This window comes from Globicephala melas, chromosome 2 (assembly GCF_963455315.2).
Source record: "Globicephala melas chromosome 2, mGloMel1.2, whole genome shotgun sequence".
NCBI classification, from domain to species: Eukaryota; Metazoa; Chordata; class Mammalia; order Artiodactyla; family Delphinidae; genus Globicephala; species Globicephala melas.
In genome coordinates, this window is record NC_083315.2 from 176,070,565 (window position 1) to 176,092,972 (window position 22,408).

General features: G+C 66.5%; 1 protein-coding gene across 5 annotated transcripts in view; it reads left to right on the forward strand.

The window, feature by feature from the left end:
• The first annotated feature begins 1,445 nt into the window (after positions 1 to 1,445).
• The window catches only part of KIF26A (kinesin family member 26A), a 41,829-nt gene continuing 20,866 nt past the window's right edge, over positions 1,446 to 22,408 (forward strand). The window contains exons 1-3 of one of the 5 annotated variants that reach the window (XM_060295347.1): positions 1,446 to 1,602; positions 4,151 to 4,396; positions 16,529 to 16,963. In XM_060295347.1, coding sequence (XP_060151330.1) covers positions 1,465 to 1,602; positions 4,151 to 4,396; positions 16,529 to 16,963 — 819 coding nt within the window. In that variant the 5' untranslated portion in view covers positions 1,446 to 1,464. Of the gene's footprint in view, positions 1,603 to 3,626; positions 3,798 to 3,890; positions 4,010 to 4,150; positions 4,397 to 12,621; positions 12,769 to 16,528; positions 16,964 to 21,147; positions 21,193 to 22,408 lie in introns of those variants that run through there. The other 4 variants (XM_030883208.2, XM_060295348.1, XM_060295349.1 and 1 more) reach the window with 4 other exon arrangements.

Here is a 22,408-nt window from a genome sequence, read left to right on the forward strand (position 1 = left end):
GGAGGCGGGCAGCTCCTCCCGGGGTGTCTCTCCTGACGCGAGGCCCCAGTGGGGCAGAGCAGTGGTAATGGCCAGCCCTGCGCCGGGCAGATAAGGTGTTTATGATGAGTCCTTCGGGTGCAGTCAGGTGGAGACAATGTCCTCCAGTTGCCACTGGAGTGTCAGGGGAGGAACGCCGTGAAGCAGGAGGGTCTCCCGGCGGCGGAAGAGGGGTGAGTAGGGAGAGTCCATGGTCCTTTCCAGGGGGCAGAGGGGGCTGCGGGGCTGGCCCAGCCCAGCTGTCATTTCAGGCCATCTGCGCACCTGCGCCTCTGAAAGGGCCCAGCGCTGTGACGTCCAGGCCCTCGCTTCTCTGGTCTTCTCTCCATGCCTGCTTATCTTCCGCATCCTGTTCAGGTCCATCTCCCCCGGCAGTGTTGCCTAATACCCACCCCGCTAACTCCCAAAGACCTCGCCGTGGGCCTAGGTTGTTTAGGAAACCCTGTCCCGGGGCTCCACCCTCCCCAGGCAGGCGTCCCGCCTCCTGGCCTGCGCCCACAGAGGGCGCCCGTCAGCTTGCGAGGCTGGGGGGCTGCGCACTGAAGGAGCGCGGGATTCGGGCCTGAGTTTGTATCCCGGTAGAACCCAGCCCCTGATCCCCGAGCGTCCCGCCACGGACTCCGAAATTTGGTCGCGCCTGGCGAATAGCAGGGATCCTCCAGCCCGCAGGAGTTCCAGGAACGGCCGGAGGTTCAGGTCAAGGGCAGAGAAGGCTGCAGGTGGCTGCGGAATCGGGGTGCTGGAGTGGAGGCGCTCTGAGGTCCTGGTGGGACGGGCCTTAGGAGTCCGTTGACCGAGGCTGGGGTGTGGGATGGGGAGCTTCTGAGGAGGGGCCCCAGACAGGAGCGCTGTGGAGCATGGGGAGAGGGGGGAGCGCAAGGTCACTGGGCTCCCTACACATGTCTAGGGACTGGGACCCCCAAGGCGCGGAGTCCCCAGGGCGGATTGGAGTGGGAGGGGTCACGACACGCCCCCTGTCCGCCGGGGTTTTGCGGAATCCCGCTAGGCGCTGCCGCCCGGACCCTGTGCTTCCCGGCCACAGCACCCGGTAGGAGGCGCGCGAAGCAAGGGGGTGCGGACCCAGGCCGGGTCCGGGCCCCCATCCTCCGCCCCAGGGCCAGCAGGGTACTCGCCCCCCGCCCCTCCTCCTCGGGTGTGCGTGGCCAGGAGTCTGGCTCGCCGCTCTGGCGGAGGGGGCGCTGTCGGCGCGGGCGGGCGGGGCCGGAGCGCGGGGGCGCGCGGCGCGGAGCCAGCGCAGGGGCCGCCGACGCGGGCCGCGGAGGACTGGGGACCTGGCGGGCTGCCCTGCGCCGTGCGGAGCGCGGCGGAGGCGGGCGCGCGGCCAGTGAGCGCGCGGGCGGGGAGGCGGCGGCGGCGGCGGCGGCGGCGGCGGCGGCGCCGCTGCTCCCCGCGCTCCGCTCTTCCATGGCGCTGCCGGGGCCGCCCGAGCCGCCCCGCGGCGCGCCCCGCAAGGCGCCCAGCCTGCTGGAGATGGGGGCGCTCTGCCTGGACTCGGAGATCATCCTGGGGTTCACCAGCCACCTCCTGCGGCGGCGAGCCAAGGTGAGGGCCGGGCGGCGGGACCCGGCTGGCGGCAGAGGCGCCGTCCCGCTACTTTGCGGCGCGGCTCCCGCGGCCCAGGGTGCGGCGCCGGGAAAGAGGCGGCAGGTCCCGAGCAGCGTCGCGCAGGCCGGGCCGCACTTTTCCCCCTTAGTGCTGTCCTATCTCTCTCTCTCCCCTCAGCGAGGCGTCCTGAGCGGGGGACTGTCGGCGAGGGAGGAGAGCGCAGCGCAGGGACTCCGAGTCCCACCGCGCGCCTTGCTGGGGAGGGAAAGGCTGGGGGCCGCGGGTCTCGCGGCTGATCCCGAGTCCCGAGGTGGTCCAGGTTCCGCGGGACCGTGTCTGGCCGTCCCCGGGAACCCGGGTGTAGGGTGTGAGCGTGTGCTTCTGGAAGCGCCGCAGCCGTGCGGACAAACGAAGTTGCGGGTGTGGCCGGCCCCGGGGCATAGGACAAGGGCTCCTGGGGCCGATGTGTTTCCGGAGGTGCAGGTGAGGAGTGTGTGCGTCGGCGTGCTATAGAGTCGCGCTTCCCGGGCCTGCGTATGTGTGTGTCTGTGTCCCGGAGCAGTTGAGGGGCGGGGGCTGCGATGTCCCGCTGTACCCAGATCCGGACGGGGGTGACGCCCCTTTCCTTCGAGGAGCTAGAAAAGGAGAAGAGCTTCGGCGTCCAGGCCGAGTGGAAAGGGGCTGGACGACGTGGGACCGTGGAGTGAGAGTGGGGACCCTTTGCCCACTTTATGCTCCCCTCGCCGCTTTGCAGGCCAAGAACAACTGGGAGAGCCAGGAGGGGCAGATCACCCCGCTCCACTCTTTTCTGGGGAGTGAGTGCGTAGGTGGAGAGGACCTTTCTAGTGAAAGGCAGGGTGGGCAAAACATAAAGAAGGAGTCGCTTTGAGGGGCTCAGGAGAGGCGGGGAGCGGCTCGAATCTGTGTGAGGGTCGCACTGCGTGCCGGGGAGCTGCGGTTGGGGTCTCCGCCTGGGCCGCGGTTTTCCAGCCGCCCTCTGCTCTGGCTCCGCTCCTTCTAGCCCCCCTCCCCCGGCGTACCTCTTCGCCCCGGACGTGTGGCGCGAGGCCTCTTCCGAGCCTCGCGGCGGCGGGTGCGCGGCGGCCAGCAGGGAGCGCTCGCGTCGCGAGAAACCGGGTGGCCGCGCCCGCGGAGCCCGACCCTGGATTTCTGGCTGACCCAGAGCCGGACCCGGATCCGCCTGCCGCCTCGGATAGCGAAGACACTTAGGGCTGAGCTGGAGCGGGAGCAACTGGTCGCCGGAGAAGGGGGGCGACCTCCCAGCCGGAGACTAACAGGCAATTAATTCCGGAGCTAAGTTCCCATCTGCCCGGCCGGCTGACAACAGGTCCCGCGCACACCCCCAGGGCCACCTCCGCCCTCTTCCCGGGCGCACGGCGCGCACACCGGCCTTCTTGCACACGCGCGGCTGCAAAGACTCGCGTGCCGTTTGCAGACACGCCTAGGCACAGATAGACTGGCATGGGCGCTGCACGTTCCGAGGCGCAGAGCCCGGCGATGCTCACCCATGCGTGACAGTTAGACCCAAAGTGTGGCCACCGACACGCGGAGTGCGCTGGATTTTCAGGAAAAAGCGATCGGGAGCCTGGGGGCCGGGGTTCCCTTCCACTTTGTTGTGTGACCTTGGGCAAGACCTTCCCCTCCGCGGCCTCAGTTTTCTCGCCTGTAAAGTGACGAGTGGGTTGGGGCCTCCCAGGAGACCCCAGTGTCCCAGGAGAGGAGCAGGAAGGCGCATACGCGCGCGTGTACGGGGTGTCTCACCGCGGCCCCCAGCGCCCCTCCCTCGGGCTGGGACTCGCCTAACAGGTTGGGGGCCTCGGAGTGGGTGCGGCCGCGCGGCGCTGCGGGACCCCCTCCCCCACACACTGCAGAGCGAGGGCTTGGGCGGGGCGGGACAGCTCTCCCGGAGCCCCGCCCCTCCCCGCCCCCGGAGTCCCCGGCCCCGCCCTCGTTTCCGAGCGCGCTCGCCGCCACAGCCATCGCGCTCTCCGCCACTTGCCTGCTCCGCGAACTTCGGAGCGGCCGGCCTCGCCATGGGGGCGTCCTCAGGCCGGATCACGTAGCCGCGGCGACCCCGGAGAGCCCTCGTGGCCCCGAAGCGACGGCCCAGCCCTTCCTGCGTCCCGGCCATGGGCAGCCGCGGCGCCCCCCTGTGTGCGGCGCAGCCCGCGGTACGCGCAGCGGGGCACGAGAGGGAGGCGGGCGACGGGGGGCCGGCGGACGGCCCGGGACCGAGCCCGGGACGCAGAGGACACTGGCAGGGTGCGCGGCGGCCCCTGGGGGCCGGGCCTGGAGCGGAGCGCGGGTGGCGACGGGCCTCCTGCTGGGGGGGGGTGGCGGGCAATGAAGCCCTCCCGGGATGGAAGAACACGTTGCGCTGCAGGTTCGTGCCCAGCGCTCACAACTTTGTCGAGTGAGTCACTCGGCCTGGGTCGCTCTGAGGTCGGGAGTCTCCGGTGCTGGGTACCGGGGTGGCGCCGCCCAGCGGCCCAAGCTCACTGTCCCCTTCTGCCCCCCCCACCAGGTGACAGAGGGCGGCCCGGCCCGCGAGACGTTGCAGCTGCTGGAGGTGCCCCCCCGCAAGAGGCTGACCGCCGGGCCCGAGCAGGATCCATGCGGCAGCCGCCCTGCGCCCGAGGGCGCCGGGGCGGGCGCGGAGCAGGGCCACTCGGCTGGTGGAGGCGGCTGGTGCCGCCACTGCCACACGAAGCTCGCCGAGCTCAAGCGACAGGCGTGGAAGCTGGTCGGCGGGCCCGGGACACCCCTCCGGGTAAGTGACCCTTCCTCAGGCCGCCCCCTGGGACGGGTTCTATGCTGACACTTGGGAGTCTTCGGGGCCCGGAGGGAGGCGAGGTTCCACCGTGGATTTGGGGCCAGTCCCTTCCCTTCTCTGGGCCTCGGTTTCCCGTCTGTTAACACCTTGTGTGTGAGTTGAGGCATTTCATCCTAAGAGGGTCCCACTGTCTGATGGGAGGGGCTGGGTGGGCGTTTCTGCTGCAGATGTCCCACAGCTGGAAGCCGAGTGTGTGTTTGGGAGAGGGAGAAGAGGGGGAGACGGCGGGGCCTCCACCCCGGGCGGGACAGCTCCTGCCTTGCCAGCGGCAAGAGGTTATTTGGTGCGTTGTTGCCCTTGGAGCACCTGGGCCCCCAGCCAGGTGTCTGGAAACTGCACACCTGGGGCAGGAGGGCTTGGAGGGCCAGAGGGTGGGCCAGCTGCTGTGAGGGGGGCCCCCCTCCCTGTCCCCTCCCAGGGCCATAGCTAAGAGTTGCATGTGGCCCACAGCCTGGGGCTCTGCCACTTTAGGCAGTGGCCACCCATCTGGCCCCCCAGGCTCCAGACCCAGCTGCCAAGGTGTTGGCCAGGGGAGGGCGCTCTGCCGACTTCTGTAGCCAACGGGCTTGCCCTGGTCTTGGAAGGAGCAGGGACCATTGTTCCAGGAACAATGCGCTCTGGAAGTTTGCACAGCCTGGGAAGCTGGGGGCTGGGTGGGGGGGGTTCTCCAGAGGAAGCCCTTCCCGCCCGACCTGCAGCCTTTCTGAAAGCTGTCCTGGGAAGTAAGCCTGCATAATCCCCATTGAATCTAAATATAGTTCTCCGAGGAGGCCCTGTTGTCTGGGCGAGACCCCGGCCTCCTGGGGTCCAGCGGTGTTCCCCGCGGCATTGGGAGTGGGGATGTGAGTCTGGTTTGTGTCCTGGGCACCCTCGCTCTGCGGTCAGGGGAGGGGGCCTGTGGCCCGTCCTGGGGTGGGGCTGCACGCTCCCGCATCTGCTGCCCTGAGCAGGGTGCAGCCTTGCCACGCTCTGTGCCCCACATGGCCTGAATCTGGTTGAAAAGACGTGAGAAGACCTTCACGGCCCCAGGAGAGGGTGTTCTGGGCTAGACTCCTGGGGGCCTGACGGGGCCACAGGGCCATCTTACTACCCTGTTAGGGGAAATTGAGGCCAGAGAGAGGAGAGGCTTTAGTGACTGAACTGGACTTTGCCTGGTGGTGCTGGACATGTGGCCGGTGGGTCGCAGGTGGGCAGGGGATCCTGGTGGAGAGAGCTGCAGGTCACACCAGTCGCCGGTGGATTCGGGGTCCCTCATCTGGATGTCTCAGTGGTCGTTTCCTGCAGACAGCTCATCAGGGAAGGCCCTGGACCACCCATAGTGCTCACCTTCCACCTCCCCTGGGCTCCCCGAGTTTGGCGTTTGACACTGGGCACCCCTCAGTGCCAGGTGAGGGCTCACCCCCTTCCCCAGCTGTCCCTGGCACCCAGCGGCCTGTTCACGCCGCACACCAGGGTCTCTGGCTTTGTTGATCTCTTTGGGCCCTTCCCCCGCTGCATTTCCTCCTTTGTCAGATGGGGGTAGCCTCCAGCGGTCCTTCTGGGGTGCTGTCCAACCTGTAGGGTGCTGTGCCTGAGGAAGGGAGGGCCCCGTCATCCACTGTTTCTCCAGAGAGGGTGGGAATGGGCCCAAGGGGGCTTCAGGCCCTTGGGCTGAGCCACCCGGGCCGTGGGACATGGGACAAGGTGGCTGGGGCCTTGGCGGGTGTCATTGTCCTGTGTGACCCAGGCTGATGCGCGCACAGCCTGCAGCCTCACCCGGCCTGCCCCAGAGCTTCCTGCAGGCAGGCTGGGGAGACGGTGCCCGGGATGGGCTTGTGCAGCTGCTTCTGCTTTTGGTTTGCGAAGGAGGCTGGGGCAGCCGGGGGGACCCGCGTGTGCCCGGCTCTGGGTGAGCCCCAGGGGGGCCTCCCAGGAGTCTGGCCCGATGGTCCAGGGGCACTGGGCTCTGCTCTGAGACTGACAAGGCACTGGAATGTAGTTTGTGGTCTAGAATTTTCCCTAGGGCCCTTTCTTGTTTCTCATCGTGAGGAGATGAGCTTTGTGAGAACAGTGCTTCAGTTTACAGAGAACTTTGCTGGCTGTCATCTCACTTAGTCCCATGCTTGGGGCATCTGGGGAGGCCCCGGTCCGGAGGTGGCTTGCTGGGCTCCCCTGGCCTGGGATGAGGGTGGAGCTGGGACCCCAGGCTGGCTGAGAGGCCCTTGCCCCTGCGGTCCCTGCCTGGTCTCAGGTGGGAGGGAGCCTCGCAAGGGTCGAGGGACGGCCACCCCACCCTCTGCCTGAGGCATCCCTGCCGGGGCTCGACTGCCCGCTGGCTTCTTGCCCACCCTCCTGCCAGCTGCCAGCTCCAGGCTGGGGCCTTGGGCAGGTTCGCTGAGAGCTCGTGGCCTCGGTTTCCCTCTCTGTACCTGGGGCCACCTTCGCACCCCTTTCACAGGTGTGTTGGGCCACGTCTGGCACGGGCTGGCCCATACGCCTCAGCCCTTGTTGCTTTTGCTGGGATGTAGGCTCGGGGGTCATGCTGTGCCCAGGTCTTTGGTGCCCATGGGAGGTGGGCGGGCGGCCTGGGTGGAGGGCCCGCCTCCCCCTTACTGCCTCTGCTCCCTTCTCCCTGCGCCTGCCTCAGTTTCCGCACCTGGGCAGTGAGGATGACCGTGGTTCCCGCCCAGGGACCTCATCCATGCGGAACAGATAGGACTGTGCCCCCTGCTTTGGAGCCCCAGTGTCCCTGGGGGCCGTGGGGGAGGGAACATGCTCTGCCTGCCCAGCTTGGAGCCCAGAGACCGTCCTGCCTGAACTGGGAGGGGCGGTGGGCCTGGTTGTGGAGGGGATGCCAGGCTGGGGCCTCTGGGCCTCCACGGAGCCACCTCTGCTCTCACCAGGGCCCAAGGCCTTGTCTCTGAGTTACCCCTTCGGACCTCTGCGTGGCCTGGAGCACGCCCTTCGGACTGTCCTGTGGCCTCCACGGGCCGCTCCTCCCGTGGGCCCCGCTTCAGATGCCCTGCTTCTCCCCAGACCCCCTCCCCCTGCCCCAGCCTCCCCAGGTGGTCCTGCCAGTTCCCTGCTCTGCTCTCCCTGCCCCTGCCTCTGAGAGGCCTCTGCTGGGAACTCCCAGAACCCCCCACCCAGGGACCAAAGCCAGGCCTTCCTCTCCTCCACGACTGAGTGCCCTCCAGCTTAGTACTGGCCACTCTATCCCCCGAGTCAGAACCTGAGGCCCCAGCCTTCCCTGGCAAACTGGTCACCAAGTTCCTGCAGGCCCCTGTCATTGTCCCCCGGCCCAGCCCACCCACAGCTGCCCACCCTCAGGGCAGCCAGAGGGGACTCTCTGAACTGTGGAGCCCTCAGGAGGGTCCCTGGCCAGTTCTGGGTCCTGCTGTCCACCTGGGCCCTACCAGACTGAGCCCAGACCGAGGCCCCCCGAAAGGCACAGCCCCTGGGCACAGGGCCCCTTCTTCACTGAGTGGCCTCACTTTGAGCTCCTGGCACAGAGCCTGGTGGCCCTCCATGTGCAGTGAACCTCTCCTCCCCTCCCCTCCCCCGAGCTTTCCCTCCCCCACATCTCCACCGTCCTCCCAGAGGCTACCCCTGCTGCCACCTGGCCCCGCCTTTTCTGAGCCCTTCCCACACTCCACGGCCACTGTGTGGTCTCTGTGGCCAGTGTGCTACCCCCAGGCCAGGAGCTCTGTCAGGGCAGGCATGGGGTCTGGGTCACCCAGAAACGTTTGTTGAACGACTGAGTGACCAGATCTTGCCTCGCACACCCTGCTGTGTTCACCCCGAGGGCTGCTGGACTGGATCTTGGCTCTCCCCGCCGCCCCATATGAGGCCCTTGTGGAGGATGGCGGTCCCCAGCCCCTTGCAGCTGTGGGGGGCAGGGATCCTGCTTGGGGATCTGCTCCAGCTGCCGCCCAGACGCGTCGCGTGGAGGTGGTGACTCTTCTGGAACCCGTGACGTCCACGTGTCAACACGGCACTGAATTGATTAGTGCTCAGATGGGGGAAGAGATCAGTTCTCCTTTCGATCTTGGGAATCTCTCGCTCACCCGAACAGGGGGGTCTCGTCCTCCCTCACCCTGCGAATTCCAGAACCACTGCCCACCCATGCAGCCCCAGCACTGGTTCGTGTTTTTCGCCAAGCTGGACAGCGAGTCTGAAGGCTGCCGGGAGGCCGTGGGCTCACCCTGGGCACAGCTCGGGGTGAGTGACCAGGCTTCTAAGGCTAGAGGCCTGGAGACCCTCCCATCTCTCTCTGGGGCCTGGCTCAGGAGTGGTGGTCTGTCCCCACCGCCCCCAGCTCTGACCGCACTGGTATGCCACGGTGGGGTCCCGGGGCGGCAGGGGCTTGGCCCAGCTGGTGCTGGACATTTGCCACCTGGGGTCACAGTCCCTGGGCCCGTGTCCCGCATGCTGTTTGGAGCCTGGCCTGAGCTCCACCAGCTTCTGGGGGGGCTCCCCGGGGCGGGGCGCCTGGTGTCAACAGCATTCTCCAGCTGAGCCGGGTGTTGGCAAGCCCCAGAGGCAGCTGGGAGGTGTGAGAGGGGCCGGTGCTCCCTGGGGCTGGCTGCTGGGCACTGTCCCAGCTGGTAGGGGACTGATGACTCAGCCGGGGAGGGATCAGGCCGCGGGGACGAAGCCTGGGCGGGAGGAGGGAGGAGGCCGGTCAGGCCTGGCCTTGCCACCTGGCCTCTGCGAGACCTCGGCCGGCCCCTCCACACCCTGCCCTGGCCCCCTTCTCCCTAGGTGGGCGGTGGTCTAGCTGGTGTCCCCTGCTGTCCCTGAGAACTTCCTCTGGTCCCATCCGTGTGCCCGTCTTGGGTCCTTGCTGGTCTGGGGCTTCGGGGAGTGAGGGTGGGCAGTGGGGGCGGGGCTGAGCTTCGGGTCCTAAACACCTGTCCTCTGAACGTCAGCCAGAGGCGGAGATGGGGCTTTGGGGGCCGGCTGGGGTCTGGGGTAGGGAGCTTCTTGAGGGGAGTCCAGTTGCAGTCAGCACTGGGGCTGAGCAGGGGAGTGAGTTGTGGTGACTTTCCTCACTGCCTCTCTGCTGAAAGGGGGAGGGTCAGGGTGTCACCCCTGTACCTCGGGCTGCTCAGTGCCTTTCCGGGGGCTTGTCTTGGTCTGGCATGGTTTAAGGGAGGGGGTCTGGGGCCTTCTCAAGGGTCCCTCGAGTGTCCTGAAGGGATCTTTTACTTGGCAGTTGGAAGAGCTGGTTGTGGTCTTGAATGGCAAGGAAAGTCTAGTTTCCTTTTTCCTTTGCCTGCCAGGAAGCTCACAGCAAATGCAGTCTTCAGCTTCCGCCAACCGCATGGGCCCTTTCTCACACATCTGTGGGAGCTGATCGTTCCTAGCTGCTCTAACATGACTGTCTCTAGCCACGTGGTTTCACTTCCAATTTATGCCGAGTAATTCCTGGAAGCCACCGCAGTTTTTGTGCAAGAAGGTGCGGGGTATGAATAAATAAACAGGATGGAAGTGGATCGAGTGTCCCTCAGTGCGTCTGGCCTCCGTCCACTCGTTTGCTTCCTGGGGACGGGGAACCCGTGCGGTGGGGGGTGGCATTCAGGGCCAGGCTGTCCCCTGTCAGGTTTCTGGAAGCAGCCAGTCTGGGCTGTCTGGGACCCTCTGGGAGCTGCTCTCTGGTCATGCACCCCTGAGCCCTGACCTCTGAGCCCCGTGATCTTCATTCCCACTGGGTGGACGCGTGGCGGACAAGCCTCTCCCCCCAGCTTCTGTGGCCCCCAGTCCCCGTGGCCCTAGCTCCCGTGGCCCCAGTTCCTGTGGCCCCAGCTCCCGTGGCCCCAGCTCCTCTGGTGTGGTCGCTTCTTGGCAGGACCTCAGCTGCCCTGTCTGGGAACAGCGTCCTTGGGCTGAGTAGACACTCTGGCCCCCTCTGGGTGAAGGGGCGCTTTTGCTTCTGGTGCTACGTTTTGTGGCCGAGGGACCAATGTGGACCGCAGGGCTCCTGGGAGGGCTCCCCGGACTCATCTGGTCTGGTCCCTGCCCCCCCGGGCAGCATCCCAGGCTTCGGCTGTGGGCGCTGGGCTGGGGCAGGGGTGGTTGGACTCAGCTGGGTGCCTGGGGCTGGTGGATTTACGGTCCTACACGGCCCAGCGACAGGCTGCTGTGTCCGCCTTGGGTGGATGTCCTTACACCGCCGTGTGCGTTCACCTCTGATCCCGTGTGATGGATGCTGGCCTGCGCAACTGCCTCCGTTTCCGGGTGGAGCGTGCCGGGTGCTGGCCCTGCCCCGTGCCCTGCTCGGGGGTGTGGGCTGCAGAGTCGGCTCCTTCCGAATTGCCCCGTCCTAGGCTCCCCGTCGCCATCCTCCCCCACACAGCCTTGGTGCGAGGCCACAGCCCAGTTTTGCTTCCTGGAATCCCCGCCAGCCCCACATACTTGGCCTGTTCAAAACTCGTCACCAGTGAGCAGGCCTCTGGGAATTATGTGCTTAGCTCCACCACCCCACGTGCCAGGGGAGGAAGTAGCGGACACACGGGTGTGAGTGACTTGCCCGAGGCCACGCACCCTGGCTTCTCCACCTCTGAAGTCTGTGCTCTTAACCAAAGGGCCCTGGGAGGGAGGGCTCTGGAAAGGGGCACCCAGGAGGACCTCCTGGAGGAGGTGGTATTTGATCTGGGCTGGAATTAGCCCAGAGGTGGGGTGAGGGTCTCCAGGGGTGGAGCATCAAGAGCTCGAGGATGGGGTTGCCCGGAGCACATGCGGAGACTGTGTCTTGGGTGCCCTGTAGGGTGACAAGGGGAAAGCAGGATGAGGTCGAAGGTAGGGAGGTGGGGTGGAGTGCAGTTGCGCTCCAGCCCTGGAGTAGAAGTGGGGCCTGGGGGGTCCTGGGAAGCCCTCCGATAAAGAGCCGTAGTTCCGGGCTCTTCTGGCAGCCTTGTCGGAGGGGCTGGTGGGCGGGGGTGGCCCTGTGTGCAGGAGGACACGGTATCTGGGGCCACCTGGGGGCAGGGGCCCCATTCAGCTTCTGCACCTGCCCCTTTTGCCGGGACTCAGAGCCTCCCAAGTGGCATTGGGGGCCCTGGCCGTGGCTGGGCTTGCGGGGTGCGATCTGCCACGGCCCGTTGTCCGGAAGAGGAAACTGAGGTCCACAGGCTGTGCTCGCCTCCAGAGGTGGACAGTCAGACTGAAGGCTGTGTCCGGCTGGGCGCCGGACCCACCCTGCGGCGGGTGTCCTGGTAGAGCTGCTTCTCCACCACCCTCACCCGCTGAGGCCGTCCTGCCTGTCTGGCCTTTAGCCCCCCGGGCCCCCGCCACCCTGTGTGGCCTCGTGTGGAGGATAGAGAGGCCGTTGAGGGGAGGAGGTCTCAATGAGCTAGTGTGTGCCCCGAGCTGCCCAGCTGGCCGGTGCCTGGCACAGGGTCTTGGGGATAGGTGCTGGGCAGCGCTGGGTGGGCCAGGCTGCGGCCCCCCTCCCCTCCCCCCGTGTCAGCTTGGGGCCTCAGAGCTGCAGGCCTGCAGGCCGGGGTGGTCTCTGGCGGCCTGGCTGGCAGAGGGAGGGTTGGGTTTGGGTCTCCAGGCATCCCACTGGACCCAGCAGGTGGTGGGGCCTGGGGCTGGGGGCCGGGCCCCTGGTGAGGCCCTGGCTGGGTGGGAGGGAGGGAGGGAGGGCCTGGGATGGCTGCGGTGTGGCTGGAAACCGAGCCCGCTGCACGCGACCTGGGAATGTCCTCGACAGCAGAGCCCGGGACGGCAGCGCCCGGCCCGGCAGCCAGGGGTCCCTTCCTGGACCTGTTGTCAACTCCGGAAAAGGGGGCCGCGCGGGGTCACGGCCCAGCTGCTTTGTTTGTGGAGAGAAGGGAGGATGGGGCGGAGGGAGCTGTGGCTGGTGGGACCTTGCTCAGTGCCTGCTTGTCGAGCCTGACCGTGTGGCTGGCCTCTGGGCCCATGTGCTCTCCTAGCCGCCCTGCCAGTGGGTGCCCAGGCCACCTTTTAAAAGACGGGGTGATGGGGGCTCAGAGAGGGTTGCCTCATAGCCCTGCGGCCTGGGGGCTTTTCTGAATTGGGGAATAGAACCCCTTCCCACCCCCTCCCGGGGGGCATCCGTGGCGGTGGGGTGGGGGGCTTCTGGTCAGCTCCCCTCCTGCCCTGCTGGGGGGCCTGGCCAGCCGGGCTGGGGAGGCCTCTCCTGGTGGTGATGGTGGGGCAGTGCGGCCCCCTCCAGGGCTCCCTCACAGGAGCAAATGGAAGGATTACTTAAAGCAACTTGGAGACCCAGAAACAAAGCGAAGAGTGAGAAGTCATCATTTTTAAGTGCGGGGAGGCTCCCTGAAAGCCAGGCAGCGTGCAGGGTAGGTGGTACGCGACGCTAAGTTGAATCAAATTAAGAAAAGCAGTTTCCAAATGCAAGTGAAATGTCTGATTAGACCACAAAGAGGAAACTAAAAGTAATATTTTGCAGCAGGAAAACTACTGTCTTTCTGAAGGTGCTGGGCTCTGGAGGGGAGGGGTGGGTGCCAGGCTGCACGGTGGCCGGGGCTTTCAGGGGTTAAAATTCTGGAACTTGGGCCTGTGGACCCTGGAGCTGCCAGGAGCTGCTCCAGGGCTGGGAGAGGAGACCAGGCCCGGGGGAGGGAGGGCTGCTCCTCCCAGGCGTCCCCCAGCTCCCCGCCCTGTGCTGGGGTCTGAGGACTGTGGGCTGCACTGGGGGGAAGGGGTGGCTGAGAAGTGGGGAGGGGCCTTTGTCTCCCTGAGGGCTGCCCAGGGGTCGGCAGTGGTGTGGAAGGTGCCGTCACCCCTCACCTTCTGGGGCCCTTCCTGGGAGTGGCCCGTGCCAGCTCCCAGGAGAAGCCCCCTCCCTGGAGCCCCGAGTGCTGGGCCAGCAGCTGGGGGCGGGGATCCTGGCTCTAGGCCTGTCCTGCCCAAAGCTTGCGGTCCCCCGGCTGGTCCCTCCAGCGAGGGCTGTGCTTCTGAGTGACCAGCGTGCAGTGACTGTCCCAGGCTGCTCAGTGGCCCAGCTGCTGCCCGAGCGCCGCTTTGGCCCCTGTGGTGGCCCAGCCACTGCTGCCTGGCCTGTCTGAGGGGCTCAGGGTCCGCTGGGCTCTCCGTGCGGTCACCCCAGGCGGGTCCCTCCCCCTGTTGGCCTTTGCCATCTCACGTGTGTGACAGGAGACGGGTTGGAGAGACGGGCCTGCCCCACGCCGGGAGCCCCTCGAGGCCCGGGGGATCAGCCAGCCTTCGGCAGTGATGATGGGAGGGTCCCCCAAGGGGTGGGCTCGGCTGCCATTGCTGCAAGGGGGTACTTGGCCCCTCAAGGGGCCTTTGGCCGTGGGGTGGGCCTGGCCTTCCTGGGAACTTGTGAGGCAGGACTCGGGAGACCTGGGGGGCCACGAGCGCAGAAACCCCCTCAGTTGGCTCACCGAGCAGGTGACCGGGCAGCCCTGGGCTTGTCTCCCTGTGCGGGGTGTGCTTGAGCTAGGGGGGCCCTCTCCCCCCGGAGCAGACCCCTGTGGTTCCCACGTAGGGCTTTGATGCTCAGAGCCTGAGGCCTGGGGCCGCTGGGGCCTCCCTGGCGCCCCACCTGGATTCCTCGGGACCGGCTGGGGGTGGGGCTTGGGCGGGGGGCTGCCGTGGCCGCGCGGTGGGGATTTGGTGGGGGCCCAGGGCTGTTAGCAGCCCCCCATGCCCTGCGCTTCCCACTTGACTTCCGCCTCCTCTTGTGCAGGCCATGGAGGGGATGCCAGGGCTCCCCAGAAGCAGAGGCCCTAGAACAATGGGCAGCTGGGCCTGGGCCGGGCGGGGTCTGGGCCGCCTTTCAAGTTGGTTAATGGCTCTAGCGGCCGCCCTCCCTCGCCCTCTCACCAGCCCACCATTAGCTGCCTCCCGCTGAGTGGAAAAACCAGAGTCATCAGGGCTGGGCCTGGAAAACTGGCGGGGTTGGGGGTGGGGGATGGAGTGACAGCCGGCCCGTGGGAGCCAGGCGTGGCTGGGCTGCCGTCTGGATTCCATCTGTGGCCCACGGGCAACACGAGTGGGGTCCCCGCGGCGTTTCCGGGCCTCCCCGGGGCCCCACGGGGGAGCAGCAGGCGGGGGTGGTGTCGCTGATTGGGACCCGACACGCTGGGCGCTTCCGAGGCTCTGGGGCCCGCCAGCCCCTGCTGGAGAAAAGCCAGGCCTTCCGGAGCGGCCCGTAAATCAGGTAGCTGGCAAGGCCTGGCCTGGCTGGGGTCACGCTGTCGTTCGACCGGGCCTGCCCGGGGGCACGTGAGGGGGCAGCTCTATGGCCGAGGCTGCCGGGAGCGCGGGGCGGCGCGGGCACACCCGGTTGGACGCGCTTTGCTTTGCTGCGCTTCACAGGTGCGCTGTTTTCTGCGAGCCGAGGCCTCGTGGCAACCCCGTGTCCAGCGAGTCTGTCAGCGCCGTTTTTCTGACAGCGTCGTTTTTTAATCCGTGCTCTTTTTTAGCATTAAATTGTTTTTTTTAGACACAGTGCTACTGCACGCTGAAGATTACAGTGAGGTGTAAACATAGCTCTTATAATTGGGAAACCAAAACCTCACGTGACTAGCTTTATTTCAATAGTCCCTTTATTGCGGTGATCTGGACCGAAACTGAAATATCTCCGAGGTCTGCCTGTCTTGGGGACACAGAAGCAGAGCGATGCCCTCTGATGCTGGACCGGCAGAGTGGACTTTCACGGCAAGCCACCCTGTCCCAGCTGTCACCCTCTGGAGCCCTCTCAGGCGTCTGTGGATGCTGGTCAGGCTGGCCACAGCTCAGGCTTGGGGAACCCTGCCGGGATGAATGAGGCACCCCCTCCTGCACGATGCTTACGGCTTCTGCATCTGAGGGTTTGGGGAGGTCGTAGTCCTTTTTTGGCCAAGAGGGCCGCTGGACTGGAGCCACCCTTGCCTAGAACCTTTTGGGAGAAGTGTGGCCAGGGAGGGGGGAGGGCCCCGGCTCTGCAGATTTGCGGCGGGTCCAGGCTGTGGTGATGGGGAGGGATGGGGCCGGCTGAGTCCCCCAGCTGGCCGAATTGGAGACCCAGGCCCGCATTTGGGGTTTGCTCTGTCAGGTGACACTGGGGAAGTCCTGGGTGGTCACAGCCACGGCTGGGCTGGGCTCATGCTCTGCTCAGGGGGTGTCCCAGCCAGGCACCTGTGGTTGGGGCTTGCCCCTCGGGGAAGGGGCAAGGATGCTGAGGGGCTGGTCCCAGCATAGACCCAGAGCCCTGCGGGGCTGCCCCGGGGAGAGGCAGAGGCAGAGCCTGGTGGGGGGTCGAGGTGCAGGGGCTGGGCCCTGGGAATGGGACTCTTAACAGCTTCCCTCCAGTGAGTTTCCTTCTGAGGATTGGCTCCCTCCTCTTCTTTCTTCCAGAGATGTCACCTCCTCCAGGAAGCCCTCCCTGACCTCCAGGCTAGGCGAGGACCTCTTCTGGGCTCCCCTGGCTCCTGTTCTTAGCCCTCTCTGGTTACCAGGCTTGCAGTTAGACCCGTGTGTCCCCCTCAGTGCAGGCCAGGGGGTGGGCTGCAGGGACCAAGTCCATGCCCGGGATGGAGCGTGGAGGCCATCGAGCCTTGCCTCCTGTCTGTGCTGGCCGCGCTTGGCCTCTGTTTTCCCGTGGACTTGGAATCACCAGCTCGGCCCTGTGGAGCAGGGCTAGAGATGCCGCAAAGGCAGGGGGAGGGTCTCCAGCCCCCCGGCCCCACCTCCACTGGCTCTGGAATAGACGTTGCTTCCAGCTGGGGCCCTGGTGCTGGCTGCCCCCAGCCCGCCGTGGATGCCTTGTTCTGCCGGCCCCCTGGCTGCTCCTCGGCCGGGCGGCCGCGGCCTTGGCTGCACGTCGGGGAGCGTGCAAACGCCTCCTTAGCTGTGAGCGAGCGTGGTGGTGACGGCAGGAGGAGCTGGGCAGTCGTCAAGGGCGCCGCAAGCCTCACCCTCAAGCCCCGATGATTATTTCCTGCTGGGTGTGTGCTGACGACACAGTTCGGGGCTTATTAGTCAGCTACGGATGGTGCGGCGGCCACCACGCACGCTGGCCTGGCGCCGTGGACGTGAGGGCCAGGTGGTGAGGTGCTGATCCCTTTGTCCCTTTGTCCTCTGTTCCCCCAGGACCCGTGCCTCTCCGCTCTGCTTCTTGACGAGCTGCCTGCGTGTCGCCCGGAGGCTGAGCGCCGCTGTGACGTCTGTACCACGCACCTGACCCAGCTCACACGGGAGGCTCTGCGGCTGCTTCAGGCGCCCGCCAGCCGCGAGGACCCTGACGCCCCCCATGGAGGCCCCGGACTCATGCCCCCCAGCCCCGGTGCCGCCACCGGCCCGAGGGATGGACCGGCGCCGGTGGGCCCGGTGGGGCGGCAGCTGGGCCGAGTGGGGCCGGGCAGGAGGAAGGGGCTGGGCTGGCCGTCCGGGCCCAGCGTCCAGGTGTCAGTGGCACCCGCCGGCCTGGGCGGGGCACTGAGCACGGTCACCATCCAGGCCCAGCAGTGCCTAGAGGGCATGTGGAGCGTCTCGAGGGTCAACAGCTTCCTGCCACCGACGTGCCTGGTGAGTGCCCGGGGCGCAGTGGGCCGTGGGCCCCCTGGGACACCAGGCAGGACGCTTACAGCCGGTCAGGGCTGGGCGCTCTCCGGGGCTGAGCGCCCAGCTCAGTGGGTGCCCTGCAGCACGGCTCCCCCTAGAGCAGGGGGGCTGTGCCTTTTGGAGGAGGCCCCAGACATTCCCAAGGCCCTCGTCAAGTCAGCCTACGAGGTCACTGGGGGGCAGGGTCCTCTTGTGTACCGTGGAACATCGCTTCCACCTGGCACAGGCCTGTGGTTGGGGACGGTTTGGCCACTCTGAGAGCATGCGTGGCGCCGTGGGCTGATGGAAGGGCCCTGTGGGCTGCTGGGGCAAGATCAGAACGTCATCCAACATCTCCTCCTGGTGACTCCCTGTCCAGGCTCTCCTGCCTGATGCGCAGCAGCCCTGGGTGACACAGCCCTGCCCCCTGGACAGGTGACAGAGCCTGGAGGGTAGCGGGGGGCCTGCAGGTGGTAGGGACCCCGTTCCCACTTACACGGGGTCTGGCCTCTCAGGAGCTGCCTCTTTTTGGGTGACTGCGGGATACCCCCCTCCCCGCTCCGGGGCTCCCCTCCTCAGGCCCACCAGATTGTCACCCACAGCAGTGGCATAGCTTCCGTGGAACCAGCTCTGGGCACCAGGGGTGCCGGGGGTGCCCCAGACCTGGGCTGGGTGTGCCCAGGGAGGGCCCCGCGGCCTGAGATGACCCCAGCTCCGGAGGGTGGAGCTGGGGGCCCGGCCCCGCCTTGGTCACAGGGCTTCTCTGGTGGGAGTTTCTCCCAAGTGGCTTCTGTGTCCCCCCAGTCTTCCTTCTAAGAGAAGGCATACCAGGGTGGGGGGGGGTCGGGAGAGGGTGGGTTATTGGATCAGGGGTCTCCTGGGACGCTGGAGGGAGTTGCTTTGGGTTTGGTGGTACATGGGACTAGGTGTGCTGGGCGCCGGGAGGGCCTTTCCCCAGGAGGCCAAGCCCTGCACGACATGGGGGGGGTGGGGTGCCTTCTCCTGGGGGCCCAGCCGTGCCCGGAATAGGGGCTCACCAGGCGACAAAGTAGAAGGGACCCTCTAAGCAGAGGGACTGGTCTGTGTGCACGGAGGTGGGGAGGCCTTACTGGGAGCCAGAGCTGGGGGTGGGGTCGCGGCCGGGGGTGAGCAGGCGGCGGTGCGGCACAAGTGTGGCTGTATCGTCCGCCCCCCGGGGATCCCCAGGGGCAGGGAGACGGGGGCGTGGCTGTGAAAGCCTTTCCAGTCACCACAGCGCCAGCCGCACCAACCCGCCCAGCAAGTGTCTCTGAGATAGAGCACGAGGCAGATGTCTCCTGGGGTCTCCGTGCCCCCTGGGGCTGTGGGACATGGAGGCACGAGGAGGGCCCCCAGCTCTTGGGGCAAAGTCCGTACAGCCCCTGGGCGGGACTGACCCCCGCCCTGCCCCCGCCTCTGGGCTTGCTGGCCCCTCCGACGGCACCGAGATGTGCTGGCTGGACGTTGCTGCCTCCAGGGTGGCCCTTGGCGAGACCCTGCCCTTGCTGGGAGCTGGACCCCTGTGACTCGCTGCTGGAGCTGGTCCGCCTGAGGCTGCCCTGTCCTTGGGGCCTCCCTGGCCCTCAGTAGCCTGGGGTGCACAGGGGGCTCCCAGGAAGAACTTCTGGGTCTGAACTAGCCTCCAGTTGGTGTGACAACGCCCCCTGGGTGTGGCCTCACTGTTTCCGACTCCTGCATTTGTTAAGTCCTGAGTGAGGTCAAGAAGAGGGAGGCGAGCCTCTGCCGTGCCAGTCCCATGGTGCCTCCTGGCCCGAGAGCTGGGCTGCCCGGGAGGAATGTGCCGAGGGGCTCGAGAGAGCCGGGCGGCTTCCTGGAGGAGGTGGCATTGAGCTGGGCCTGGAGGGAAGTGTCAGAGATGGTGGGCCCAGCGAGAAGTATATGGGGGCAGAGGAGGCTGCTGGGAATAGCCAGGGGGCTCCTTACCTGGGAGGGAGCTGAGCGCAGTCTTGCAGGTGGATAGACGGCTTGGCCGCGGCTCTGAGGGCTCCAGGAGGCGGAGGGGTGGGGTGAGCGGAGGTGGGAGAGGGCGGGATGGCACAGCGCCCCGGTGCAGCCTCCCTGCGCTGTGGTGGGGTCACTGGCCTCTAGCTGGGCAGCCCCGCCGGTGGCCTGCACACCGTAAAACGTGAACATTCAAGGCTCCCTGTTGGTTTTATGTGTGCATTGATTGCATTCAGGGTGGGTGGGGGTGGATTTATAATTAGACAGCAGTCCTGGCGATCAACAGAGAGATTATTAGAACCATAAATAGAACTTTTGGACTCAGATGAGGTAATTTCCCCTGAACCGGGGCATTGATCGTTAGAGGCAGCCCTGGAATGTTAAAGTACTGCATGTTGGGCTCTAGAATTAAATACCTCTGGAGAGACGTGCTGTGAACCTCCACCACAGCCCATCAGCGGCCCTGCGCGCCACAGTCTCTAGGCAGACTTGGATCTGGGCGGGCGAGGTGGGTGGAAGGCCTGGTGTGTTCTAGGCGCCGTGGCTGGGAGCCTGCCCCGTGGGCTGCCGGGGGTCTTTCTGTGCGCATGGCTGTCTACTGTCCGGAAGGAGCAGCCCTCAGCCAGCCACGCTGTTGTCGAGACTGCAGCCCGCTTCCCCGTCCAGAGCACAGAGCTCGGCCCTTTCCGGGTCATTCACCTCCCGAGTGTCCAGTGACGATTCCCGGCAGTGGGAGCCGCCCAGCGGGACAGTCGGGCAGTTGCTTTCCAGACTGTGTCAGGCAGAGGCACTTCTGCCACTGTGGGGGATGGAGGTGCCCGTGGGCCGCCCCAGGTGCTCTGCCCTGGCCTGCTCCACGGGGACACGGCTGTGAACCGTGATGTCTCCCCCACGTTGGCAGGGCCCCGTCAGATGTTCACAGGACATCTGCACTCATTTTACAGCCGATGCCAAGAGATTGAGGCTTTGGCCTCCTGACCCCACGGTAGGCTAAAGGTAGCACCGCCTGGGGCGGCTGAGGGTGGGACTGAGTAACTGGGTGAAGGGTGCATCTACCTTGGGTCCAGGCTAGCAGAGCCTGTGCGAACCTTCCCTAGTCTTGTAGACACAGGCTGGGCCCTACCCAGGGCCCCACAGTTCGTGGAGGAGGACCTGGAGCAGAGGGTTCCCAGCCTGCCGCAGGGGCTGGGACAGCCGAGGCTCGGCCTGGACAGGGAGGATGGAGGGCTTCCTGGAGGAGGTGCTGCACGCTGCTTTGAGTTGGGAGGTGAGGTCATTTTTGGTGGAGCCAGGATTTCCCTCTGTCCATGGAGGCTGGGTGGCCCCAGCTTGGGGACCTGACTCCTGCTGCCTGTGTGCCAGCCTGCTTGCCTCCCCCCACTTCCTGTGAACCCTGGCGGGGGTCCCTGGTGGGTGCTCACCTGTCCTCGGGGACAAGGCCGAAACGGCGTGGGATGGAGGGAGCTTTGTCCCTCTGACCTGGCTAACCCGTTGCTGGTACCCCCTCTGGGCCTCAGTTTACCCACCCGTGGAGTGGAAGTTGGACAGATGGGCCCCCACTTCCATGTGAGGTGCTTCTGTGACACGGGGGCGGGACAAGGCACCTGCAGAGGCTAGGACCGTCCCAGCCCAGGGCCCTCTGGGTGACCGGGCAGAGCTTTGAGGGGGCCTGGCACATGCCCAGTGGACGATGCCACCCGTGCCCCCCGCAGGGCAAGATTCAGCTCTGGCCGCCCCTTAGCCACCTCCTCCTCTGCCTCCCCACCTTTCCTCTGGGCACGAAGTGGCCCCCGGAGAGGTATTTGTCCTGAGGAGCTGGGGAGCGCTGTCCTTCACGGGCCACAATCTTGCAGATGTGGAATGCAGGCGCAGAGGGCTCCTAAGGAATGGGTTAGCTTGGTGTTTCCCAGGCCGTGCTCCTTGGCACCCCGGCGCCCCGTCGTGGGCGCCCTGCAGAGAGGCCTGGAGGCTGCCGCGGGGGCCTCCCGGGACGGCGGGCCCTCCTTACGCTCCTCTCCTCATGCTTTTCTTTCCTTGCTGCTGTGGCACCTCCATCACGTTTTCCGTTTGGCCGCCCCCCCCCCATCTGCTGTCCCCGTGTTGTGTCGTGTCGTGTCTTCCCTCCCCCGCCCCCTCGGCTTCTTTGGGTGCGTCTGGGCTCTGCTTCCGGCAGGAGTCGGCAGCGGCCTCCCAGTGGGCTGGCGGAGCCGAGGCGCGTGCGGGACCCCCGACAGGTCAGTGTGGGGCTCGGCCGGCCGTAGGCAGGCTGGGTGGCCTGCACCGTTGCTGGTGGGGCCGGACGTCCTGGCTGAAGGCAGAGATGCCGGCATGGGAGGTGGGGTGCTTGGGCCCCGCGGGAGTGGGTGGAGGGCCGTGTGGGGCCGTGACCTCACAGCCCTGTCCCCTGCCATCCAGGCGGCCTTGCTGGCCAGCGTAGCCGGGCCAGCCTGGGCTGCTGGGCGTGGGCCCCGCCTCGGGCCGGTTGGGGCAGTGGGCACCCGGGGTGTTGCGGGGGTGAGCCCTGCCCCGGCCCCCAGGAGCCCCCGGCCGTGCGCTGCTCGCAGGGGGTTGCTCAGCCAGACCCAGGCCAGGCCCTGTGGGTGACGCAGCTTTTAACATCAGTCCTGTCCTCCACCGCTCTGCTCGACAAACGAGTTTAGATCTCTCACGGGGAGCACGGATGTGAAGTGACAGAAAAGGGACTGACGTTTGAGGTGAGGGAGCATCGCATGTCACGTGCGTGTAAGGCCGCAGGGGAAGTGGGCAGCGTCCAGGCTGTCGGGGACCTTGGCTGCCCCGCGTCACTCACATTTGCCTTGAGCTCCACAGCTGCCTGGAGGAGAAGCAGCGTCCGGTTCCCGTTATCCAGGTCCAGGCCTGGCTGACCCCCCCACCTTGTGGAATGTTCCCTGTGAGCGGGTGCCTCTCTGCTCCTGCAGCGCCCCCCTTGCCCTGGGGCACAGGGCCCACCTCCTGGCCGTGAGCTCCGCGTGTCCCTGCCACGCTTTGTGCTCCTGGAGGACAGATTTATTGAACACCTGCTACGTGCCAGGCAAGGTGCCATGGATGTGGAGGAGACCGGGCAAGTGTAGAGGCTCCCTCCGGGGCCTCCTGATTCCTGGCATGCACTAGGTGCTCATGCAAGCTTGGGGGATCGGAGAATAGGGTGCTGGGCAGTTGAGCCTGGCCTTGTTTCTCTGTGACTTGGCAGCACTACGTAGACTGGGGGAAGCTGGGGGAGGTCTGAGGGCTGGGGGAGGCCAGGGGAGGCACAGGGAGTGGCCTGGAGAAGGAGAGGGCTGGCCGGACTGGGTTCTGAGGGATGCATAGGAGTTCCTGCCCTATAGGCAGATGCGAGGCAGGTGGCAGGGTGTGGTGCGCTAGCACAGTGCCTGGCGAGGGCCTGGACTATTCCAGGTTGGCCCTTCTCTGCCACTGACCTGTCCTTGC